General features: G+C 44.8%; 1 protein-coding gene and 1 non-coding gene across 6 annotated transcripts in view; one reads left to right on the plus strand and one right to left on the minus strand.

The window, feature by feature from the left end:
• The window catches only part of LOC142565945 (uncharacterized), a 224,173-nt gene that overhangs the window by 127,296 nt on the left and 72,185 nt on the right, over positions 1 to 24,692 (minus strand). For all 5 annotated transcript variants that reach the window (XM_075676574.1, XM_075676572.1, XM_075676573.1 and 2 more), the window contains exons 88-107: positions 23,275 to 23,461; positions 21,985 to 22,126; positions 21,700 to 21,872; positions 21,226 to 21,461; positions 20,883 to 21,030; positions 20,702 to 20,802; positions 20,411 to 20,618; positions 18,074 to 18,273; positions 17,737 to 17,948; positions 16,669 to 16,889; positions 13,864 to 13,923; positions 13,463 to 13,762; positions 11,000 to 11,194; positions 10,081 to 10,515; positions 9,204 to 9,375; positions 7,411 to 7,542; positions 6,741 to 6,829; positions 6,618 to 6,677; positions 6,386 to 6,544; positions 4,360 to 4,506 (exon numbers count right to left, since the gene is read on the minus strand). In XM_075676574.1, coding sequence (XP_075532689.1) covers positions 4,360 to 4,506; positions 6,386 to 6,544; positions 6,618 to 6,677; positions 6,741 to 6,829; positions 7,411 to 7,542; positions 9,204 to 9,375; positions 10,081 to 10,515; positions 11,000 to 11,194; positions 13,463 to 13,762; positions 13,864 to 13,923; positions 16,669 to 16,889; positions 17,737 to 17,948; positions 18,074 to 18,273; positions 20,411 to 20,618; positions 20,702 to 20,802; positions 20,883 to 21,030; positions 21,226 to 21,461; positions 21,700 to 21,872; positions 21,985 to 22,126; positions 23,275 to 23,461 — 3,577 coding nt within the window. The remainder of the gene's footprint in view (positions 1 to 4,359; positions 4,507 to 6,385; positions 6,545 to 6,617; positions 6,678 to 6,740; positions 6,830 to 7,410; positions 7,543 to 9,203; positions 9,376 to 10,080; positions 10,516 to 10,999; positions 11,195 to 13,462; positions 13,763 to 13,863; positions 13,924 to 16,668; positions 16,890 to 17,736; positions 17,949 to 18,073; positions 18,274 to 20,410; positions 20,619 to 20,701; positions 20,803 to 20,882; positions 21,031 to 21,225; positions 21,462 to 21,699; positions 21,873 to 21,984; positions 22,127 to 23,274; positions 23,462 to 24,692) is intronic.
• Positions 1,722 to 1,794, plus strand: TRNAT-CGU (transfer RNA threonine (anticodon CGU)). Its single transcript has one exon. It is a non-coding gene; the product is annotated as a tRNA-Thr (tRNA).

The raw sequence follows: 24,692 nt of genomic DNA on the forward strand, positions 1-24,692 counted from the left end.
GCGCTGCACGTCGGATCGGACGCCGAATCGTACCGTGTGTCTTCTGCTGAGTGGCTGCGCGAGTGAGTGGCTCCGCGAGTGAGGAATATGAGTGACGTATGCGCGGGAAACTAGTGTAATGCCATGTGTCATGCGAACCCGCCCGACAAGCTCTATTCGTACTCGCGTCTGGTTCAGCCGGACCGCTTGTTTCGCACTATCGTCTGCTCGCGTCAGCTCTCGCTCGCCGTGTTTTGGTTGGCTTGGTTTGGTCTCGTTTGCGCTTGTTTTTTAGAGCGCAGCTCTTTGGCGTCCGTTCCTGGGTTTCGCGTCGTCATCGGCGTCGTCGTCGGCGTCGGCCTCGTAACCAGCTCCGCCCCCCTTTCATCCCCCCAGCGCTAGCAGCGACCGACTGATACCGCTGGATGCCGCTGACGCCGCTAGAGACTCAAGATAACGTGACTGCATAGAACACCGTCGCCGCCATGCAGAAAGAGTATCAGTCAAAGGCATCAGTCAGTCGCTGCTATCTCTTCCCTCCTCCCTTTATCGTGTTGTCCGCTTGCTGCGCGCGCTTCTGCCCCCATCGTTTGCCGCTGGGTGTACACGCCGCCCCCCTCCGCTTCCGCTTACTGCTGGTTGCTCTCGACGGCGGCGATGAGCCTCCGCTTCGGCGGCGCGAACTGCAGGGTCTTCTCGGCGGCGGCGATGAGCTTCTGCTTCAGCCTCGCTTACTGCTGGTTGCTCTCGACGGCGGCAATGAGCCTCCGCTTCGGCGGCGCGAACGGCAGGGTCTTCTCGGCGGCGGCGCTTAGCCTCTGCTTCCCCCACGGCTGTGACAACCTCGCGAGGCACTTGTATAGATCTCGTCTTTGAGAATCAAGCATTGGTGTACCAAGTCGAACATATATCAGTATATTTCTCCGACCACAAAGCTTCCTTCATGACTGTCAAGAACTGTTAGTGGAGTCTTTGTTAAAGGAATACGTGTGAAAAATAAAAAAAAAATTCTGTGATAGCGCATACATGTGTTGCTCGATTTCTTTGCCTCAATCTATCCAAAAGGTGAAACAGCTTATTTGCTGCGCTCAAATTTCGCATTAGGAAGTAACGTAATCGTCGGTAATTTTTTCTTTTACAATGACGAGTCTAAATCGAGACGTTCAGATGAAAAAGTTGTTGGAGACAGTGCGCCATATCCGATGCTGTGCGACAAGACAGACCCTCCTGAATTCAAGGGCGCGAAGGCGACACTTAGTACTTCATTCTGCTTGTCTTTAGAACGCGTCTACGCCGCGACAGAAGGAATCACACCAACGTGATTATGATCAGTGGCAACGACTTCGTCATCTTGATAAGACATTACTCGCGTTAAGAACGCAGGACGAAGAACGTTAACAAAGCAGACGAAGGAAAGAACCACGCGGGCACATTGAGGGAAGCAGCGGCGGAGGCACAGTCCGGCGTCGGCATCTTCGCTGCTTCGGTGTAGGTGGCAGGGGTAATTAGCGCCAACCATCAAGCTGATAGGAAAGCGAATCCGCTTCCCTCCCGCCCTGCCTTCAACTACGTTCCCCTCGCCCTCCCTTTCATACCCCCCAAAAGAAGATCTCGTTCTCATAACGCCTGTGGCAGAAAGGATGTTCCACATACGCCGCCAAGGTTTGTGTGTGGTGGCGCTGGCTAACACTCCCAGAGTTCTGAAGGAAACATAAATACCCAAGAAAGTGTATTGCAACGGCGCCACGGTAGCTCAATTGGTAGAGCATCGCACGCGTAATGCGAAGGTTGCGGGATCGTTCCCCACCTGTGGCTAGTTGTTTTTTCGCCCACTTTCATTTCCAGTAATTTATTGTTTCTTTATTTCATTTATTAAGCACTAGTAATTTCCCGTATGTTCTCCTTCGTGTCAGTGTTTGTTGGCTTCCTATGATATGACTAATAAAAATCGGGCCCCTCGGTTGATCCCCTTTCTTCTCGTTTCTTTCAACTGCCTTGCAACTACTTCACCTTCGACGGTCTCCGCGCCGGCGCCAGCTTAGCCCGCTCGTTGAAGTTTCGTTTTCTGCCATTATCGGGGGAAGCAAGCGTTGGCCGGCGTGGGTCTCCTTTATTTCGTGGTCCTTACTCGTTGTGTGATTGCGCGCCGCGATATTTAACGACTCGCACCGTTCGTGCATCGTACTATGGGGCAGAAATACTTCAAGAACAGGTCCTTCTTTTAATTCGCACTTCTTTTAATTTGAACAAATTTTCGGGCCCCTTGGAGTTCGAATTATCGAGAGTTTATTCCCGAAAATGTTTTTTGGAGTCGAGCCATAGGGCAGTCTCTAATCCAACAAAGCCTCCAGAAAACGTGGCATGCTGCTTGGTATACTTCTGCGGCACCACGGAAAATCGCACATGATCGAGAAGCTTTGGACAATTAATGTATAATGCCATAGACCCAGGCACGTACTCAGGAATTTTTTCGGGGGGGGGGGAGGGCAACCCAAGGTAACTCTCCCTATGCAAACGAGGGGGTAAGAGGTATCTTTACTAGTACAAATGTCAATAATGCCCACCATTCGCCATAAAGACGCGTAAATTCGCAAAAGAGATTTGAAATAAGGTGTACCTCACAGGTACGCCTGTGAGATACACAACTCATTTACTTGGCAAACAAGGAAGCACATCAAATCGACTAGCGCATGACAGAAGCATAGGAAGAACGCTGCCAAGAACAAGTAAACAAGCGAAAGTAAAAAATGAAGATTTCTAGTAGTGTTTTTTGAATTAGCCCTGGAAGAATTATAGAGAAATATATAAGTTTGCGGAACAATCACAGTTCTCTTGGTTGCCTCGTTTACTGCTCGACCAGTTTAAGTGGAAAAACCGGCCTGTGCTGCTGTTTGGGAAGTTGCGTAACTATGCGTGGTCACCAGTGCCGTACAACCATGTAGAGCGCAGGACGCTGTGGTTCTAGACGTACTGCGCCCACCGCGGAAGGTTAGAAAAACACTCACATTAGCACAGCTGGAGAAGTGGCTACGCCACTTAGCTCCACTGATAACTGTAGAAGCGTGATTCAAGAGACACGGAATTATTCTCCACTTCCGGTGGACTTTTCTCTACTTCCTTCTTAATAAAGAGATGTTGATCCATAAATATTTTCACAAACAGCACTTAAATTTGTTAATTTTCGCTTTTCCTTTCTGTTTAGCTGTTGCCTTAGCTCTCTCCCTTAGTATATCGCTTAATTTCTCATCTCTTTGCGACACTTCTTTCCAGTTGCCTGTTTTGCACGAAAAGTGCTGTAGAATTAGTGAAAAGCCATACGAGGTAACCGGGGACAATCATATTGTTTATGGTTCTGTCGGCTATTGCAGGGTCTGATGATGGACGCTGTTTGGCATTTTTTTATATTCCACCTTATCTAACCCATATCGTGGGTATATGCTTCCGAGGATTTGCCAGCTTCGCGGCGAGCCGTTACTCGAGGAAATAATGAAGCAAAAAGAAAAGTTAAACGCAAGTGGCGTTTTCTTCTGCCGCAACTTGTTGCACGAGCATACAGACCAGCAGTCTACGAACCGAATCCCTTTCCTGATCCCTGGATCCGTCTGAACAAAGAAGGTTGAACTAACAAAGCAACAGCGATGCGCGTGATCGTTGAATAGATGGTGACAACTGAACTCATCTCGAGTTAATCGTGCGGGCACTGAAACGATGAGAAAACTGGCCTTCCCACCCCAGGAGATGCCTATAAGTACCGCCATCCAAAAGGAGTGAAAAAATTGACAACCATTCCACTCTGTGAAGATGGAATGGCTGCGAGAGCAGACCACAGTCAAAGCTCTCAAACGAAAAGCAAAGTGCTTCACCCATGTATAGGGAGTGCTTAACGCCGGCTTCACCTCCGCCGCGGGTCGGCCCGACGGTAGTGCAATGCCGGGCCGACCCGCGGCGGAGGTGAAGCAGGCATTAAGCACTCCCCATCCGTGGGCCGATACAGAAGATAGTGCAATACTGGGCCCACCCGCGGCGGAGGTGAAGCAGGCGTTGAGCGCTCCGCATACGTGGGTCCATCCAAAGATGGTGCAATACCGGGCCGACCCGCGGCGGTATTGGCACCGCGCTCTCACCGCCTCACCCGCATTGTTCGCGCTTTATCCCGTGACCTCCAACGCGATGCGTGATAGAATCTTAACGCACTTGAACTTACGGAACTTCACGCCGACGCCAGCGGTGATGTTGACGGTTAATATTCGCCTGGAGTGTTCACATAATAGTTATCGCAACATTTTAAGCGTTAATGTTGTCAATCAAGCATTGACGTTTTTTCGTGGCTTCATGTTTTGCACACACACGCAGGCACACAACACAGGAAGGGTTTCTTACCGCCTATTGTCACAAAGCACTCAGTCACCCGCTCTCCTGCTTCATTTGTGGCTTTGCAGACGTATCGCCCTTGTGTTCTTTCGTTTACCTCCAGGATGTGAAGGAGATTTTTGTCATTCAAGATGGTCACTTTGTATACTGTGCTCTCTGAAACAGCAGATGTAAACCGAAATATTGAACCTTCGGTATGCGTTCCCCCCCCCCTCTCTTAATACGTAGCTATCGACCCTGTAACAACGGTATGCAGCCTCAATTCCTTCAGTACACAACAAATTATTTAAATCACATTTTAATGACATGAATGTAAAACGCTCGGGCTTTGAGTGATCAGGTAGTATCACATTCCACTGATGCGTGCACCACGCTGGCGTTTAAGTCCCTCGATCAACGTGTATAATTTAGATGGTCGATGGAAAACGCTATGAAGGGGCTGTAGGCCACCTAAAGAGAATCTTAGTTTATTTCAGCACACAGAAAGACGCCGTATATTGATCTTCCGAAGTCGCCTCTTAGCGGCAACAAGACATGAGATTGGGACTGAAACTCTTTCAGCTTACGAAAAAAAATAATCACAAAGAGTAAATCATACCATCTTTCAACAATGCAACAAACGGGGTAGTTGGTGCACGTTCATAGTTGTCTTACGCCTCATTTTACGCTGGAAAACAAAAGGAAAGGCCGACAATAACGAATGTACGAAAGCGAAACCGCTTTGCGCTTTTGTAGCTTTGTTTGAGTCGTCCCTTCCTTTCTGTAAGAGGAAGCGCAAGACAAGTATAAACAACCTGTCAAGGTTGCAGTTTAACTCTGTAGGCAAGAAAAAGAAAGAATAGAAAGAAAGACAGAAAGAAAGAAAGAAACGAGTGAAGGAAGAAAGGGAAAGTAATAATGTAACTGGGACTCAGAAGAGAACAGGCAGAATGTGGCGAACTTCTCACATTTCAGTTTTTTTCTAACGGTTGCGTATGAATAACAGCGTTCTCTTCTTCCGATTCCCTCCATTTGTTTTATTGCTTTACTTTTGTTATTTTTCTTTTATTGTGCTAGCTACCAGCCTTCTTGTGCCGTACGTTCTCGAAGAGTTGACTGTAGGGCTAGTTGGTCGTCCATATTTGAAGTAGTAGCTTAGCGCGAATAAAACCACAGACAAGAAAGACGGACAAGGACAATCGCTACTCACAACAGTTGTGAGTAGCGCTTGTCCTTGTCCGTCTTTCTTGTGTCCGTGGTTTTATTCGCGCTAAGGTACTACTTCAAAAATGCGTACCTTCTCGCTTCCTTCGTATCCCGCCCTACCCCCACCCCGCCGTTTCTTCTCTGCCATGCCTTAGGTGGAGCAGGTCGGGACATTTTGTGCTTTTATTTGTGTTGTCAAATCACTAATCATTAATAACTGACTGTTTACAATAGGCTTTCAAGAACCTTTGCCGAGTAGAAAGACGCTTTGACAGAAATTGTGTATTGAGAGCCAAGTAGGGTGCCCGTAAATGGCAGTCAACGATGACCCAATATACGTGACCCCTCCGCTCTAGCACGTATTATGCTATACGTCGTTCGAATGGTTCGACAGGAAGTCGTTCTAGATAGCTGAATTCATAACAAAAGAAAATGCTGGAAGCCGAGAAATGTAACCAAATCGTGTACTGAAGCACTGAGGATGGTCTCATTGAGCATATTTGGGGAATATATTTTTTTCCCGCGTACAGAAAATATACAAATGCTCCATGACGTACTCTCGGCATAAATTGAAACGCGAACGGTAACGAAGGAAGGAGCACCTTTTACACGTTTCTACTTGGAAGTGCGACGTGTAATTGCTCTGTATACGGTTTATATGCATGTAGTAGTCCCAAGTCTACGCTGTGGAATCTGAATTAAACCGCTGTTACAAATGTAGGTGAAGATCGAAACGAAACAATGCATTGGAGTAGTTTCGGAATTGTTCACGTTTGAATTTATGCTGATAGAGTACCTGAATGCTTGAATGGAAATAGAGACTGTATATAAATGATAATTTGGAACTTGCCTGTGTCGTCTGGAAGTATTGGCCTGTCCTCGTGGAACCACCGTACTTCTGGCGGTGGACGCCCTCTTGCCACGCATTCCAAAGTGATTGGCATGCCAAGTGGGGCTCGTACCTCGCTTACTAAAGGTTGCTCAAATCTTGGCTTCATCGGCACAAACTCTGAAAAGCAAGGTTGTGAAATATTTCTGGTAATTAGTTTTGTGAAGGTCAACATTGTGAGATGAGTGTTTACCTAGGTCAAGCTTGTTAACCTTCTTGGGGGTCTTCCTCATTGGCAGCATTGACTTCATATCTGCAATTAGGTTCAGAGACGATGACTTAAACAACGCAATATCTTTGATTTGTTAAAACTTACCTATTTGAATGAGCTCAGCCTCTGTAACTTCTGTTCCGTATTTGTTCTTTGCTTCGCAGATGAAGTCACCAAAGTCCTCTGGCGTTGTCCTGATTGTGAGAATGGGCGAAGGAGCATTAATGACGATTGTCTTTCTCGCACTTGTTTATTTCTGCCCATCGCGACACAGACAGGCTATAAAGAGCGCGTTGGCATTGCCTCATTCGTCGACAGAACAATGTGGGCCTCAGACAGCTTACAAAATCTCTCGAAACATCGAATATAGAATTATTCGAAGAAATTACTGCCAATCGATTAACAGAGGGCGTATGGTCCGTGTCACGCCACAGGTGGGGCTTTCGAATGTCGTGACGTGAGCTCCAGGAGTCGCAACTGATCGTGGTTCAAGTGCAAGAGACACTTCACCTCGCTTACGGTTCTTTCCGCACGCTGATAATGCTGACCAGAATTTTCAGTGCGCAAATGTCTCCGTCACCTGTAATGCACCCAATCGTGAGGATGGGTAGAAATTCCCAGAAGGAGACATTTCTAGCGAATAAGTGTTCAGTATCTTGGACGTTTAGAACGCATCCTTGAATTCGAACTTCCTGCAATTCGAAACATTCCTGCACGTCCTCTCGAAGTCTCATTAGGTCGACTGTAGGTGTACTACTGAAATAAGAACACCTACCTGTGTATAGTTATAGAGCAGTTGCCTTCAGTGTCGTAGTACAAGCTGTATTCAGGAGAATATTTCACCGGCTGGCCTTGTTTGTACCATGTTATTTTAGGCTTTGGAACTCCGATCGCCCGGCAGTCAAGCCTGCAATTATGATGTGATTGCGCTTGTACCGCACACGCTGAAAAATACCATCTCCCTATCCTCCATAAACGTAACGTGCAGTAGAAGTCAAAGCAGGGCCGCGATGTTGTAGCGATGCCTTTTCTGATGCTATTCTTTTCGTTCTTTTCGAACTTCGTCGGTGTCAGATCAACACTCCGCCTACTTTATCAATCGGACCATCCGGCCATGAGCAATCGATGATAAGAGTGGCATGGTATCGAGCGGTAGGCATCGCTGCAAGATCGCGGCCCAGAACAAGAGCGTGATAGAGACAACGTTATAATCAAGACGTATAGTTAAACAGTTAATTCTGTGGAGAAATAAGGCCCCCCCCCCCCCCCCAGAGAGAAAAAGAAAATGTTACACAGGTTGTGTCAACCAGCATTAGGTTTACAGCCGCTTTCGAACGGACAGGAGGTCATTATAGAGGATTATAGTGTTTGTTGAAGAGCATGACCCCTTGCACTTTCGTCCACATATAAAACTGTATTTTTTTAAATTTACGTGCAATCAATCACCGAGACATTACGGAACGAAGTGGAGTGATAACAAATCGGCGCATTACTAAATACGAGGCAAGAAAGAACATGCTCGATGAAAAAAATGGGCACATGGCAGCATTATACATGATGCCATACATGATACAATAAACATTTGATACAATAAACATGATACAATAGAAGCCGGTAGCGAAGGAGAACGTGTAGTCGAACACAGGAAATCATACAAGAAACAAGAATCACAGATTCATAGAACCGGAATCTACGCTATTTAGTCAAGCAGGTAATATCGAATATCAACAAGAAAACGACGAGAAGAGAAAACCAGAGTGACATCGCACACGTGGCGCCCCTTCACCGCGAGGGAGAAAAATAAAACATACGCAGGGTTATTGTAAGAAAATAAGGCAAACACCGCTTTTCTAAATCAAGTGCTATCGGATATAGATGCGATATCAGTGACAAGGTGGTTCCATTCGTTAGACGTATGCGGAATAAATGAGTAAAAATGCATGTGTGCGACTATGAGTAGATCTAACCTTTTATGCTGATGATGAAATACAGGAGGAATGATATGTGCGAACATGTTGAACGAGAAGAAGCTTGGGAACCTAAGGGCCCGATCTTGGTTAGTCATGACCGTATCTGTTGGCTTCATATGGTTCTAATAAGTTGATTACCGTATCTGTTGGCTTCATACGGTTCTAATAAGTTGATTACGTGAAGATGAATGGTAATAAGTTTTGTGAAATAAACATAGACGGAAAACCTTGCTTCGTAGTGATAAGGATAGTAAAGATAAACTTGCCTTCGTAGACGGAGCACTGGCCATACGGTTGTAGTTAGAAAGAATAAAACGCGCACTGCTATTCTAAACTAGTCAAAGAACGTGCTGTAGATTAGCATGGTGAGGGTGTTAGCAATGTGTTGAATGGTTTGGGAAAGAAATCTAGGAAAAATCTAAAATGGCGTTCTTTCACCATCTTGTGAAAGAAATTGACGTTGAGTCGCTCTTATTATGCCTTATTTATGCATAGACTGCCGCACTATCACGAGCTAATTTTTTTCTAGAAATCATAGGACAGCATGTGGCAAGCTGAGGTTGTGTTACAGGTGAACGAGTAATGTTGACTTCCTTACGTTGCAGGGTATCCCACAAGGACTTCGACGTCCTCCAATGGAGCAACGAACTTGGGAGGCATTCCAGGTTCAGATGTTCTGCGATGTCCCGGTTTCCACTTGACAAATTCTTCAGGTGGCATTCTTTCAGGAGCTTCAGGAGTCCTTCGCCCACTTGGTGGCTTTCTGGCATCTGAAATAAACGAAATGCGACAAATACAAGCACAATAAGGAAAAAGCACAATGGTGAGTTTCGGAGAATTCAATAAAAATACCGGTTTGTGTTCACAGACGAGGCCAAATTAACGCAGTTTTTGCAGGCACTTAGTTTATTTGTGTGGAATTTCGTTTTTCTTCCGACCGTTCTCATATTGTAGGTAAATGCACGTTTCCCTTGATATATAAATGGGGTGACGTACAAGTCACATGCAAACACAGCGTATGTTAAGGACCTTCCAAGTGGTATAATATTAGTAAGGTCGCGTAGGAGCTCAAAAGAGGCACCCTGTTAGTCGCAGACAATGAAGGTACTTCTATCTCCGATGATCATTTGTGCAAGCGAATAATGCACTCAAGCGGCTTACTGCAGCATAAATGATGCTGTTAGTCGCGCATGTAAAAAGAAAATCGTTACAAGTATATTGCTAGTGTTACGAACCCAACCACGATGACGCAGTTAAATACATCTACAAAGTAACTCTGTATGCGCGGCTCAGAAATATTAAATAATTCAATAATCGCTTCAACACGTTGACTTGGCTCTCTCTGAACATCTCATAAATAAACAAAAGAGCATCTGAACGATGGCTGTCAGTGCGCGTGGCTAGTGACAGGGGATGACGCGACATTGGCTGCCTCCACGCCGTGAAGACGACGAAAATGCGTGACCAGTCCTCACCTCTTGGCGCCAACCTGTCCGTCTCGACGGAAGGAGGCCTTTCAGTTGGATACGGTTCCGTGGGTTCGAGGAACCAGGGCGACTCCGGCCTCGGGGGCTCCTTTCGTTGGACGGGTTCGGTAAGTGGCGGCCTCTCAGCGAGCTCTCCCGGCCTGAGGGGCCTCGGCGGTTCTGCCCGTGGTGGCCTCCCGGGCCTGGTCTTCTCGGCGCTCGGCGGCCTCTCGGGCCTGGGCGGCCTCTCCGCGCTCGGCAACCGTTCGGGCAGTCTCGGCGGCGGCCTCTCGGGCTCGGCCGGTTCCTCCTCCTCCTTTGGTGCCTCCTTTGGCGAAGCGGAACGAAACATACTGAACGGCCATGTTGGCTTCAGAACAGTGGTGAGGAATTCGATGGCGCTCTCTTTCGCCGTCTTCTCCGGCTTTTCAGGCGGCGGGGACTCTGTAAGTCGCGAAGAACGAAACTACGTTGTTGAGTTTGATCGCGGCTCGGAACTAGATCATGATAGAGGGCAAAATCACAGAAAGGCTGCGAAGTGGCAGGCAGGTTGAAGCAATCCCTAGAAAATCTAGTCAACATTTCGGTCAGTGCATGCATGTTTGTGAAATACAAAGCTAGGTACACTTAGCAAATGTTGTCCTGCCCTCGCGAAACACGTCAGGTTACTTAAGCAGTCAACGGGGCTAGTTGGTGGACGTTCATGATTATATTGCGCTTAGTGTTACACAGACGAACGATAGGGACAGCACGCGGACGTACGCAGCGCAACTTAGTGTTACACAGACGAACTATAAGCACGCGGACGTACTTGCGCTACGTACGTCCGTGTGCTGTCCCTATCGTTCGTCGGCGTAACACTAAGCGCAATATAATCATGTGCTTAAACAATTTTTCCCAAAGGGTGTAAGATATATCTTTAGATCACCTTTCGGCCTTGAGAGCTTCCGGATCTGTGGCACGATTGTTTCCTTAAAGCTCAACTCCGACTCCGACTCAAAGCTTTGGTATTCGTCGTCTGATGGCTTCCTTCGTGGTTGTTTGGACTGAAGAAACGCAGGAACCTTGTGCGGCTTTTCCTCTTGTGGTGGGTGGAATTCTTCTGGCTTGTGTTCCTCGGGTTCTTTTTTTTTTTGAAAAGAAAAGGCAGGGTATAAGTCGCTACGCTGATAACTGGACGTGTGCGCACAAAAATTCAGCTATAAGCGAATGAATTTTTTTTCTCTCTCTTCATGAGATCCCTAGAGAGAGGACGCGGGTGAAAAACCTGTGTAGGTAGTCTTAAGGCCAAGTACACCCTTGGAACCATAACATGATCATGAAATATCCCAGCATAGCAGCAGACGGGCTATTTTAAGAGCACCACAATAGCTACATTTACACAAGAATGTACCTTGCTTGTCTCAAATGAAATAAAATGAAAGTCATTGTTCGAAGACGTACAAAAGGCCGCACAGTGACATATAAGCATGTGGAAATCAGTATATCACAATATCAGAGTGAAACATAAGAGACAAATAAGAAAGCGCGCGCAATATTTCACGCAATGAAAAGCGGCACGTTATACGTCTCACATACCCAGCAAAAATATAGTTATTTCTTTATTCAACCTTTGTGACCCACAGGCGAAAGCATAACGTAAAGTTAGATCAAAAGTCAAAGAAAGTTGTACGAATCGGCGCACGCATAACCGCATGCACCTCGATAGAGTATGATGCAATGCAATGTACTACTAAAAAAAATATATGGAAGTCCTTAAAAGCCGAGGTTTTCTGTGGTTAACGAGCATAACATGTGCAGAGCTTAGAGGTGTAAAATCTGCATGTGTGTGTGGCCACCACAGCACACAAAGCCTGGGTCAGGACGAAGGTGAGACTAAAGAAAAAGAAAACACGCTCTTGTTGTGGTCTACAAACAGTTTATGGGATGGACAGTTGAGCTTCATTAGTGGCTCTTATGCTTAAGGACTTGCTCATCTGCTTTTCCAGAGCTACCAGCAGACTCAGGAATGACTGGTGGTGTACACCCATGAGCAAAAGTTTACGGGCCACAGGGTCGCCGGAAAAACATAATGTCTTCGTAATTAACACTCATAAACGTAAACTGACAAGTGCATTAAAAAATTCGTAATGCCAAGTTCGGACTGCATTACGACAGAACTGCATTCACAGACAGAACAGAAAAGTAGTTTTATCGCGCAGTCCCTGGTACTCCCCAAGATCTTCGAAGCCGTTGCTAAACTTTCAATCCAAGCATTCTAAATTAGTAAACAACGGAATTGCCATGTCGTGCCTTAAGTCTTCCCTCACCAGATCTTGCACGCACAAAATTAGCGCCAGTTTTAATGCGCAGGTCCGGCGCCTATTAGAAGCAGGTTATGCTAGTGTAGCGGTGACCACTGTGGCTGAGCGTCTAAAGAAGTCGGTTTCGAGAGGGACGGACGTGATTACAGAAAGCAGTAATAGCAAAAAAAGAGTAGTGGCTATTCCGTATATTCATTCAGTGTCGCACAGGCTATAAAAAGTTGCAGGTAGATATGATGTTAATGTTGCTTTTACTGCTCCCAATAAGCTAGGTAAGATATGCGCTGCCGTACAGAAAAAAAGGAGCGGGTAAAAGGCAAAAAACGAACAGATATTTGTCCAGTGAAGCACAATAAGAATAACAGCCTTACTGACTGTCGTATGGTTGTGGTTTATAAAATTCCCCTTAGCTGTGGCCAGTTCTACGTAGGGCAAACGGGACGGTGTATCAATCAGAGGCTAATGGAACATAAAAGGTCGTTAACCGGTGGATCGCCTCCTAATCTTTCGCTACATTGCCGAGATTGTAACTGCACGCCAGAGTTAGATGAATGCGCGATATTGTACAGGCATAAGAATGAAGATACGCGTCTTATGGTAGAGGCATGGCATATCTATAATGGTGGAAGTGCGTGCGTGAGTCAGCCTTCGATTACTTTACATAAGGAAGAGATTAAGTGCCTTAACAGTTATCTCTCACGTAGACCGGCACGTGTACCCGATTGACACGTGGTGTTACCATTCCTGAGCATGCGCAGATGAGTTTTGTGTCTTCTTTCTTTTTTCGCCTCAGTGCTCCCTTCAGTTGATAGTCGGCGTTCGTGTTGTCCACTTCTCTACTCTTGTGTCCTGTCTGCACGCCTCACTTCTTTTTTGCATAATGACCTCTGAATGCTTGATTGTTTCAAAAACACGTCATTCGATCGGCAATACTGCAAGGATCTCTTGCCAGAACTAAGTGAGCGTGGTGAATTTAAGAAGTTTGAAAGCAGCAACGAAATATACTACACCGCATACAACAATTCGATAATTGTTAGCATCACCACACTGAGAGAACGCATAAATATTTAGTCGCACCAATGTCATACCTCCAGCATGAAGAATGCACTCGGTGGTTTTTTCTCCGGCCTCGTTTACGGCCTTGCAGACATAGCGCCCTTCGGTCGCGGGCATCATTTCGGTGATGTGCAGCATGCTCTTGTCACTCAGAAGTGTTATTTTGTAAACAGGCATGTAGCTTGGCTCGATCAAGACGCCATTGTGGAACCATTGTACATTAGGCTTTGGACGTCCCCGTACGGTGCACTCGAGCGTGACCGGGAATCCCAGAGGCTTGTGGTACGTGCTCTGCAAAGGCACTTCGAACCGCGGCCGCATACTTTTAAAGTCTGTAAGACGAAAAGAAAAGTGTGGCCGGCCGCCGAGGTTACTGAATTATGCAGAAAGATACTTAGGTAACGTAACGAAAATCACAAACTTTAGCTCTCACCAAGACTCAGGCGATGATCTGATCTATGTATCCGTCGCATGGGCCTCATGGAATTCAGATCTGCAATTAAAGATACAGGAGTGTCACACAATATGTCATACGACAGTGGTTGTGCCCGTAAGATTGAGGTAACAAAGTCCAGAACATAATTTATTACAAGATTTCTTCAGAAAAAAAGAAAGAGTGTGGAAATGGGGCGTGCGAAATGGGGAACATAGTAAATCATAAGTGCTGTGAAACATGCCAACAAATGAAAGGAAAATGAGGAAACAATAAAGATAAATATCTTGTGCACCGCCTATGCTTCAAGAAATATAAGTGTCTCAATATAACTACCTGGGCATTCTGTTCACACACGATTGACCATGTTCCAAAGATATTGAAGAAACCCGTTCTAATGCTCTAACACGTTTAGGTCATCTAAAGCAATCACTGCGCTCGTCCTCTAAGGAAACATAATTGCTCGCTTATAAAACTCTAGTATGGCCCATCTTGGAATACAGCTGTGCCATTTGGAGCCCGTATTTGAAATGCGAAAAAAACAAACTAGAATCTGTCAGAAACAAAAAGCAATTTCATTTATATAACAGCGTTACAAGGACTTCTTCCTCTCTTTTAATCTTTCCTCCTTGAACCTGTATTCCCTAACCGAGCGTCGTCGCGTAGAAAGCCCTAAACTATTTTACACCACTATTAACACTAAACGTTGCTCATCTCTGTAATACATTAAGTTTGCTAAAGCATCTATTACCAGGAATGTTCACCCTATAAATATTGCACCTTTGTATACGCCAGGAATGACAAATTCAAATATAGTTTATTTCCCCGATCCATCGATCGAAGTGTGGAACCAGCTACCCGATAAATTCGAAATTTGCTATTTGACAAGTTCGTTATGGCAATCACTGGTTGCATACCTTGTCATTCTTAGGACAATGTATTGTATACAATGTATATATGTCTGTATTATGGCCATGTTTTGCTTTTCGTTTTTTTATATCCATTGCACCTGTGCTTTGATTTGCGTTAGGCACCTTTGATTTTCTCGTACCTCATTCCTGCGATAACCGTCTTAGCGTTGTAGTATGTATAAATAAACAATAATAGAAAAATTGTGATTTTTGTATGCGAGCTTTTCTCGGAGGATATGTAAGTTATGTACATTGTAACCAACTTCTAAAACGGTGCTCAGAAAATCTTACAATTTGACCGCTACAACCGGATATCACTATACCAGGACTAATTTAATATGACCGGCAAATAATAGGATGCAAAACAAGGGGCATGGTGAAAAGAGACAGGCAAAGGAGTGCAAACCCTACATACCGAGTTTGTGTTCACGCTAGAAGCCATGCGTGACATGGCTGCTCATGACTTTATTCCATTGCTTAAACTGCGATTCACTGAGGAACACACGGTCTGGACGTATGAACCGCGTGCTAAGAAACCTGTGCCCCAACGTGACTGTTACGTTGTAAATTTGTTATAAGAACTGTAACTTTGCTGTGCTTCGCTAATGCTTGAGAGAAATTAATCATGTTGACACACAATGACTGGAAGCATTGGCAGGCAATAATTCCCCCTAAATACTGCGGGGCTTCTTAAGCATATACAGATTACTGTTTTTGTTAGTTTTCTCAGTCATGAGTGCAGACGAGAGCAAGCTTCTTATCATGGTTTAAGTGAGAAGCCCGAAACTGCCGTTGCTTCGTATATATGCACGCTGTCACACATTTTGAAGACGGTGTCTTAACGCGCTATCGCTCGTGTTCGTTTCTTCTGCATCCGAGAAGTTGTCCCCGTTTCGAACTTAATCAAAGTTGTTCAACGCACCATAAAGCACAAATCTATCTTTGTCTGTGTTATTCTGATCGTTGCGTACTGCGTGCCTTTATCCTAATACCCTTTAGTTGCTCGACGTTTTCTTCCACCTGTTTTGCCTAAGCTCTCTGCATATTTGTGACCTAACAATTTATCCTGTCAATTTGGTTTCTATAGAAGTATAAACTTTGAATCTTGGATCGGTCAGTGATCTAAAGATGAAAAAAAAAATCGAAGCATAGGGAAGGGATGGCGCATGCCTTCTGTGAATGTGGAGCGTACCAGCCTTGATAGTTGTGTCATATGGCATAGGCTTGACACATCTTTATGGGTTCCCGCTCATATTACAGTTCTTTATTAACTGCTTTCCTTTACTGCCTGCGCTTTGGCAGATACTCTTGTTTTATGTTGTGAACACTCTTATCGCGCATTTATTTCCCTTTTCTATAAAAATGCTATTTTCTATCTGCATGGCGCGTTCTTCCTCCGTCGTTATATGCCGAGAGATTCAGCTTAGAACCACGCGGACACATTATTCCAAAATTAATTACAAAATTTCTGAATGCCATAATTCTACTGATTCGAATTTATTTGCTTCTTCCCGATAACTTTTTGTTTTCTTGCCACTGGCTTTATTTCGCAATTTACTTTTGAGTCACCGTGCCCTTTATTATATTATTTCTATTGGTTTTACGCCTACTATATACTTGGTGGTGCGGGATTTCCCTCCCCTTTATTTTAAATTTCTTTTCACGCATGAGGGACCCCGAAGGTAACGTTGTCCGAACCAAACACGGCTACAATCTGTTGAACCGTGGTTTGAGAACGTCAGACAATGAGCGTCAAAACGCTTGGCAAAGCAGCGTTCCTGTTGCGATATGACGTGCAGGCTTCGTGTCGTACACTTGGGCTCACGTAATATGCCTTAGGGAACGAGTGTTTTCTGAACTTCAAAACAATGAGCTGTGGTGTTTGCGTACTCACCCAGCTGTATCAGCTCGGCACGGGTAGTGTCAGTACCGTAGCGGTTCTTGGCTTCCACCACGTATTCTGCAAAATCTTCAAGCTCTGTGTGTGCTATTGTAAGAGACGAAATACCCTGGGGTTCATAGTAGAGCTGATATTCGAAGGAATGCTTTATCGGTACTCCATTTCGGTACCAGGTTATCTTCGGTTTCGGCATCCCGACAGCTTTGCAGTCCAACCTAAAGTAAAAAAAAATGCAAGCGCGTTTCAGTACTGGTCTGTCAAGTAAAAAACGTTGCTCGTACCAGTTTATTAAGCATTTGGGCCGCGATTTTTTAGGGATGCATTCCGCTCGATTCTATGCCACTCTTATCGTCCACCGTTCACGACCGGCTGATCCCATTTATAACGCGGCCTCTGACCACTGACAAAGCGTGAAAAGAAATAGCATTACAACAGGCATCCATATAAAATCGCGGCATTGGTCCGTTATAGTGTTTTCTATGCTCTTACTTCTGATCAAGCAACTCTTGGTGAGAAGCAACATTGTTTGCAATATGAATATAAATTTGCAATAAATAGGTATAATTGCCGCTACACATTGTTTTCATCGTTATTGTTACGCTAAGGTAAACGGAGGACAAAGGCAAGTCATGATAGACCAACTGCTTGGGAAGGCTCTTCAGCCACCGGAGAAGAAAAACCACGATCTTACTGTGGGTGCGCGCACCGCACTTTCAGGGAATCAAAATAACGAGAAAGTGGAGAGAACGAAGCAGTTACAATGAACTTCAATAATTGTTTATGCTTATCTGCTATGTGGAATTTGTAGCAATCCGCAGAGCACAGTAAGTTCGCAGGTTAGATATTCGTAGGTTCACGAACATTCCGCCTAACGTTACGTTGTAATATCATTCATTGGGATAGAGTTACGATAGAAGTCTTGGTGCTCTAGGTCGAACAAAGCTTCGCTCAGGAGAATATTTTGTTTATTCTTAACGAGCATATGAATTGCTCTTTCAGGTGCAAGCTGCTTTTTTTAAGGCCCTCCAAAGTTGGATGCTACAGAATTGTGCTACAACTCACGTTGCTGGCTGGCCCAATGGTACTATGACATCTTCCAAAGGTACAACCACAACAGGTGCTGAGCCAGGGTCCGACGTTTTCCTTCGCCCACGTTCCCAGGGTTGTACTGGCTCGTAGCACACGGGAATGGCTTCCTTGGGCACGCTTGTGGAACCTCGAGAGACCTTCTTTTTCCTTCGCTTATGATGAGATTTTCGAGGTTTGTGCTTGTCCTGTTTCAAGGGGGAAGAAAGCATGCAAAGCTGAATCATTGCGATGCGCCTGTATCATTACTTTTTAAAGTTTATCGTACAGCGTCATGTTAGCCACAACTACGAGCACACAAAAAAGTACGTACGCCTGGCATCCTGGGTGGCCGGCCGTCATCCCTAGGAAGATCTGGTATCCTTTCCATATCTGACTCGTCCATCTCAGAAACGCTGGGCATTGTGTCCAATGTGTCGTAAGATTCTTCTTGAGTGTGGTCATGGGTATGTGCAGTCCCGGGGGTGTCGTAAGTTGCCGACGCAACTTCGGAGTCTGGGACGTACTCGTACGCTGCAAGTGTACAAACAAGTGAACGATCAGCGCATATAAGTAGCGTTCTCTGACGCTTCTTAAACGAACTGACAGGATGTTGAATGCAAAACCACCGAGAACTAATGAGAAGCACGAATAAAACGGGATGAGGCGACACCATATATGGTGCAGAAAAAAAAAGAACGGATCTCATCTCATACCAGTCGCTACCTTTATTTAGAACGATGCGTTGAGAGCCGTTACAGTACCCTCTCCCTAAAAAATAAAATAAGAAATAAAAAAGAAAGGAAAACGTGGAAGTCGTGCACTGGCACATAAAGTAGAGACTATCAGCAGGGCAGCGAGTACGTATATGCTAACGTGCACTTACATATAACTGAAGCCTGAATTATCGCGCGCTAAACATTATTTATATCTATGCGATTCAGGTAGACTTTCTACCGAAACTTTGTGTACATAAGCGAAACATATTCTGAAGCATTAAACACTGCGTACGAATTAACCGCCTTACGAAGCCGATAGGTACTGCATCCAAGGAAGCACAGGGGAAATGACGTTAATCTGTCTAAAATAGAGCGTCCAGTAATTCTAGGGGAGGGAAAAAGTTGTATTTATTTTCATATTCTTAATAAAGAGCGGGCAGACGAAAGTGGAAGACGACTTGCCGCCGGTCAGGCTGCATACAGTGCCGGCGGCTGTCCTCCCTGCACTTTCTTGGGCACTTATGTGGGATAATGTGCGACGTACCCTAGGCCACGGTGTTGTTCCCTAGGGATATCCGCCAGCGCCGCTCACTGCCGGGGCGGCGGATGCGGAATATCAACATCCAGGGCAAAACATAATCTCCAAAGCGAAATTAACGCTCAACTATCGGGCTTCAAGCCTTGTGGCCATGTAAAATTATGCTCCATGGCTTTGGCTTGAGTGTAGCCGTTCCAAAAGTTGAATATGGCTGTGAGACGCATTAACGCGACTCCTTAGAGGATCAAATGAAACATGCGCATGGTGCGACATTGTGCAGAAAAAAACAACAAGCAACTAGGTTGGGATAATTCATTGATCTTGCGTTCGACGAAGTGTATAAAATGTTTTCACTAATATGCGCTAATTTCATTAATAACACTAACATACAAAGTAAATTATAGAAGCATAACAACTGTATTTACTGACAGAAGGGCAAAGAGCGTTAAACAAAAGTTTATAGAATGTCAGATTTTCGACTTTTATAGCTGTTTTTGTTTTATCTACCATCGCCCACGAATATCTTTAAGGGAACCTTTAGCTCGGGGCCAACTCCAATTTATCTTTACAAATGCGTCTTAAAATTCGCTGCATTTAAGATAAAAAACTGAATTCTACCAACCATGGGAAGCAGAATTTTTATTTAAGGCCTCATTGCTTTGAGAACTATTGCCGAGAGTAGTAAGTTTACAAAATTGAAGCACAGAGTTTACAAGTCTAACTCTGTACCAAAAACAAGTATCAGAGTTCGGCAAACCGCATATGTTAGATTATCTCAAAGAAAGGAATGTGGAATATGAGTTGTTACAATGTTTACGGATGTTTTAGTGTTATAAATTAGTGTTATAGTTATGATAATTTAGCGCAAGTTCATACACTGGCGCAAAATAACAGTGTACAAGGACAGGCACTGGAAGTCGGAGCATACTATACCACAAATTAGTGCTACGCTTCAGGGCGGTGTGTAACACATGTTTTTTCCACTTTCGATGCAAGTGCAGTTTATAGAATCGCGATATTTTTGTTGCTGAGTTGCAACCTTGTAAATATAACGCTTCAGCTTTTTAAACTTTGAGATTTTCGACAATTTTTGTAAAAGATTATGGCCTTGATCAAAAATATGCTCAACGCAGCCAGCAGGGTGGAATACGGCAGCACACTTCGAAACAGGGACGTGCGCTGCCAAATGCCATCATGGTTAACCAACTTGTCCACCAGTAAAACTTAAACAGTCAGCAGATTTTAACTTTTCTCTTAAATGCAACAAGCCTAATAAAATTTGGTGGTGTGCATGCCAAGCAAAACGATTGCTCCGCTCCCGTGTAGTTATGTAGGAGCTGGAGTTCCTCTACACTCCCCATAATTTTTCCTCAGTTACGTGACAGGTCCTGGGTCACGGTTGTAGATTGCTTACATTCCACGTTGATATGCGTCCGCGTTACGGCAGTTCCAGCTATATTCACTGCTTTGCAGATGTATTCTCCCATATCCTCTGGAAAAGCTTCAGAGATGAACAATTCGCAGTATCCATCTGTCCTTTGCGTTGTCCAAACATCCGAGTTTTCTTTCACTTCTCTATCGTTATGCAGCCAGGTGACACGTGGCTGCGGCTTTCCAGTGACCTAGCAGAAAAAAAAATTGCGACCAATATTATGTTACATCATTGTCAAAAAAAGGTGTTTCAGGTATAGAAGCGAATACTTACGTAAACAGAAAGCTTGGCTTCACCACCATCCATCACTGTCACTGGTGTAAGCTCAGTCAAGAACCTAGGAGCTTCTACCGCTGCACCCTCAACGGCTTCCTCTGCAAGGGCAAAACAGCCAATCTCTCGTTGTAAATGCTTTCATTTCCTCGCGTAATATCCCTGCTATTACTGCCCTTACCTTCTACCGTCAGCTTGGCCTTTGAAGTTGCGATGCCAACAGGGTTTTCCGCTGTCACCGAGAAAGTTCCCGCATCATCGGGAAACACTTCTGCTATCTTGAGAGTCGTCCTGTTGCCTTCGTTATATATTTGAAAATCTCTAGAAGACTGTGTTGCAGGGAGAAGAAAAAAAACAAGAAGAAAACAAATAATAGTATGTGAGGTGCATGTTCTTAGTATTAGCACATCGTACACAGGCCACGGCAAAGTGCAACAAAAAAAAAACGAAGAAAAAAAATTAATGCCTGAGGTCGTGTAACTACATAATAAGCAAAAAAGAGGGTAACTGTTGGGTTCGCTTACCTTAATAGCTTTCCCGTTAAGGTACCAAGTAAATGAAACAACTTCAGGGAACGATGTAACCTCTCCAACAAATGTAACTGGTGATCCTTCAACGACAGTTTGGGAGACCAAGTTTCTGGTGAAGAAGGGTGGCTTTAGTTGTGTGAGGCTCTCGGGTGGCGAAGGCGGTCTTATTTCTGTGGGCTCAGCTCCAGGTCCTACTTTGCTTAGTGGCGAAGTTGGCAGCGACTGTTCTTCTGTTAGCAGTAAGAAAAAAAACATGAAATGGCTGTAGTAAACTAGCGAAGAAGGGTACGTTCAACCGATAAATTTTGCATAATGATGTATCAAAAGCAAAATTGAATCACATGCAACGCTAAGAATGAGCACAAACTTATATCGGTGTTCTAGCCTGATTAGGCGAAACAGAGCTGACCTCACCTGTAGCTATCACACATACAAAATACAAAACAAAAAAAGCAAAAGGAAACTTACGAATAACACGAAGATTGGCGGATGTCGTTGCTCTGCCCGCAGGGTTCTGAGCCCTGCACTCGTAGGGCCCAGCATCTTCGGGGAATAATTCAGCAATGACAAGAGAGCTCTTGAGGCCTTCAGACGTCACAAGAAAATCCCTGGATGACTTCAACAACTTTCCTTCAAAGAACCTGAAAAATAAGCAATCGTTTGTATCACACGCGCCTTCCATTTGAACTGAAAACATATCGTCGTGTCTGGGGGGTACATGAGTAAACAGGGGGAGGGAACTGACAATCTTACCAGTTGAAATCTGGGGTGGGCACTGCGTGAACTTCCACGCTTAACCTTGCAGGCTCTCCCTCAGGGTAAGCCATAGGCCTAAGCGGCTGCACGAACCGCGGCTGCACTGACACGTCTGACGTTCCTCCGAAGAACTCCACGTCTGTGAAGCAGTCAACACAGTGAAATGTAAAGACCTTTTCCAAGTAATGAAGCTCTCGTTCCTGCACAAAAGTTAACCTTTTGCACACGTTATAATACGAACTTGTAAACATGTGGGCACGAAGCCCGTTGCGTACGTTGTGTTATCGAGTTTTGAGTTTGGATGAAACACCCGTTAGTAAGAAAGAAAGGACGGAAGGAAGCAGCTTTTATTATTCAGTTCATTCAGTTTAATATTATTCAGTCTGTAATGCAGAAAAGAAGCAGTTTTTTATTATTTTATTCTTAATTTCAGAAAACAGTCTTTTTTAGCTCGTGATGAGATGGCAATACGTCAAAAAGAAACAGTTGATTTATGGCATTGCAATATTGAGGGGATGCGACAGGATTCGGTTTACATCCTGTTTACATCAGAAATACGGTACGTGTTTCTTAAGAGTAGGCAGTTCTTGAATATTAGTCGCAGTCTCCTGCGAGGTTTCCAATGGCAAGCTGCCACCATAGTGGCACGGACAGTGAAGTTTATGCGATTGAGCAAACTAATAAAACGCGCCTCGTGATATACGTGCTGCACAATATAAAACTTGTTCAGGTTCAACAGGACGGAAAGCAGGTCGAGTCGGGTAGTATTCATAATACTAGCGCAATAACACGTGATACAGTACGAGCACTTGATGTGCGCCATTCTTGCTATGGCACGTTTCGTTGCGCCGATAGCACGAGTTCAGCTTCACAAGCTGCTTGGGGAAACGAATTAAGACTTGCTAGTGAGGGTCAAAAGGGGTCTTAATGTCTCAATCTGCGAATGTTCACTCCCATATTGAAGTTCTCGAACATTTTAAAGAAACAAACACAACGACAAGTGACTACGCATTCAATCAGGACAGCTCGCACATGCCAATGAGGTAATTGCAGCTTAAGTAAGGGTATGAGTCAAGGCAACGGCTAGCCTTTCTCGATGGACTTATCGGAGAAAAACACATTTTTGATTTCTTTCTTTCTGTGTCACCAGCCTTTATGAGAAATAATAAGCAGCATACATGCCTCATTTGTTCATTTGAGCCCGCCATTCCTTCAACTATAACCATCTTATTCGATCATGCGCGCCCACTTGCAAGTGCCAAAAAATATTTTCCCACTTTGACTTACCGACTACAGTGACAGCCGCAGACGTCTCGTCTTGGCCGTACTCGTTGAATGCTCGGCACGTGTAGAGGCCCTGGTCGTCTGGGTAAATCTCCGGAATGGTAAGCGAGACTAGGCCTGTCTGGGGATCGTAGTGCATTTGAAAGTCTTTCGTGTCTTTAACTTCTCGTCTGTTTTGAAACCATTTGATCTGCACAGGAAAAAATACAAAAGAGGTTCTGGGGCCAGCTTCAACCAAGCGTTTTGAATATCATCAGCAATACATCAACACCCCTACCTGCATGCGTCGTGCCTCCGCATCGTTTTAAAGAGTGGGTTTTCCATCGGGCCTAATTCCGGCTAAAGCTCGCCATTGTGAAATATATTCACTGTCGCTAAAAGTCAGAACATTGGCAAGAATCTTCAATCGGTGTTAGTTGAAAAGATCAGAAGCGGCGCTGTGCATGGTGCTGGTAATAGTGTTTCGTTTATACAGCTTATTACTATCGGTGGCACTACGAGTGCAGCACATTCGGCATTGCAGCTGAGCTCGTCCTTGTTTCACAGTCTCGACATCACCTGTCATTTCGCGACGCAGAAGATGGCGCACACTGCTGCTCGAGGTGTTACGTGTTACGTTTGCTTTCCCACATGGTTCACACTGACTGCACTACAACCTCGGTGACATTATGTGACAGCAAGCGACTAGCATGTCGCAATATAATGTTAATTGATCTACGGCGCTTGTCTGAAATCACGCAAAGCTACTGCTTCAGGTAGATATGTCTTTCCTTGCCACACCTACTGTTAACCTGGGCTGGAATAATGTAACGATTCAATTAAAATTCATTTTCATTTCGCGGTTCGTCAGTGACCAGAGTGGCTCTCCGCCTACGTTATCACCAGGATCGTCTATTTACGGTAGATGATAAGAAAGGAATGGAATCGAGTGAAAGGAATCCCTACATCGCACCGGCCCTGGTGTGCCACGTGCGCATTCGGCAGGCGTTAGCGCCGTTTCCCTCTTTTAGCATAAAAATAAAATAAAAACGCGAGACCCACTCGCGCCGCTCTTGAATTTTTTATGTAAGTTCAGGAACACAGTTTTTTTTTGGTGAATTGTCAGATGATTTTGCTGAAAAACGTATTTTTTTCTGTAAGTTGTGACATAATCTTGCTACATCTCCGTCCCGAGGAAATGAAGCATTCTTGTCCATTGTCAGTGCTAACTAAACAAACTGTGACAGAAGTGACTCATATGCTTCAAAGACTGTAGATAAAATCCTTGCGCTGCCAACTGTCAAATTTTTTCATGTTATTTTATTGCGCGACAGACTTTTCATTCTCACAACAAGACGTTCGACATGGCCACATTAAAAGGAACGAAACAAAATAATGAGAGCGTTCTACTTAGGGGAAATCTCGATAAAAAAATATCAGCC

This window comes from Dermacentor variabilis, unplaced genomic scaffold (assembly GCF_050947875.1).
Source record: "Dermacentor variabilis isolate Ectoservices unplaced genomic scaffold, ASM5094787v1 scaffold_12, whole genome shotgun sequence".
Lineage (NCBI taxonomy): Eukaryota > Metazoa > Arthropoda > Arachnida > Ixodida > Ixodidae > Dermacentor > Dermacentor variabilis.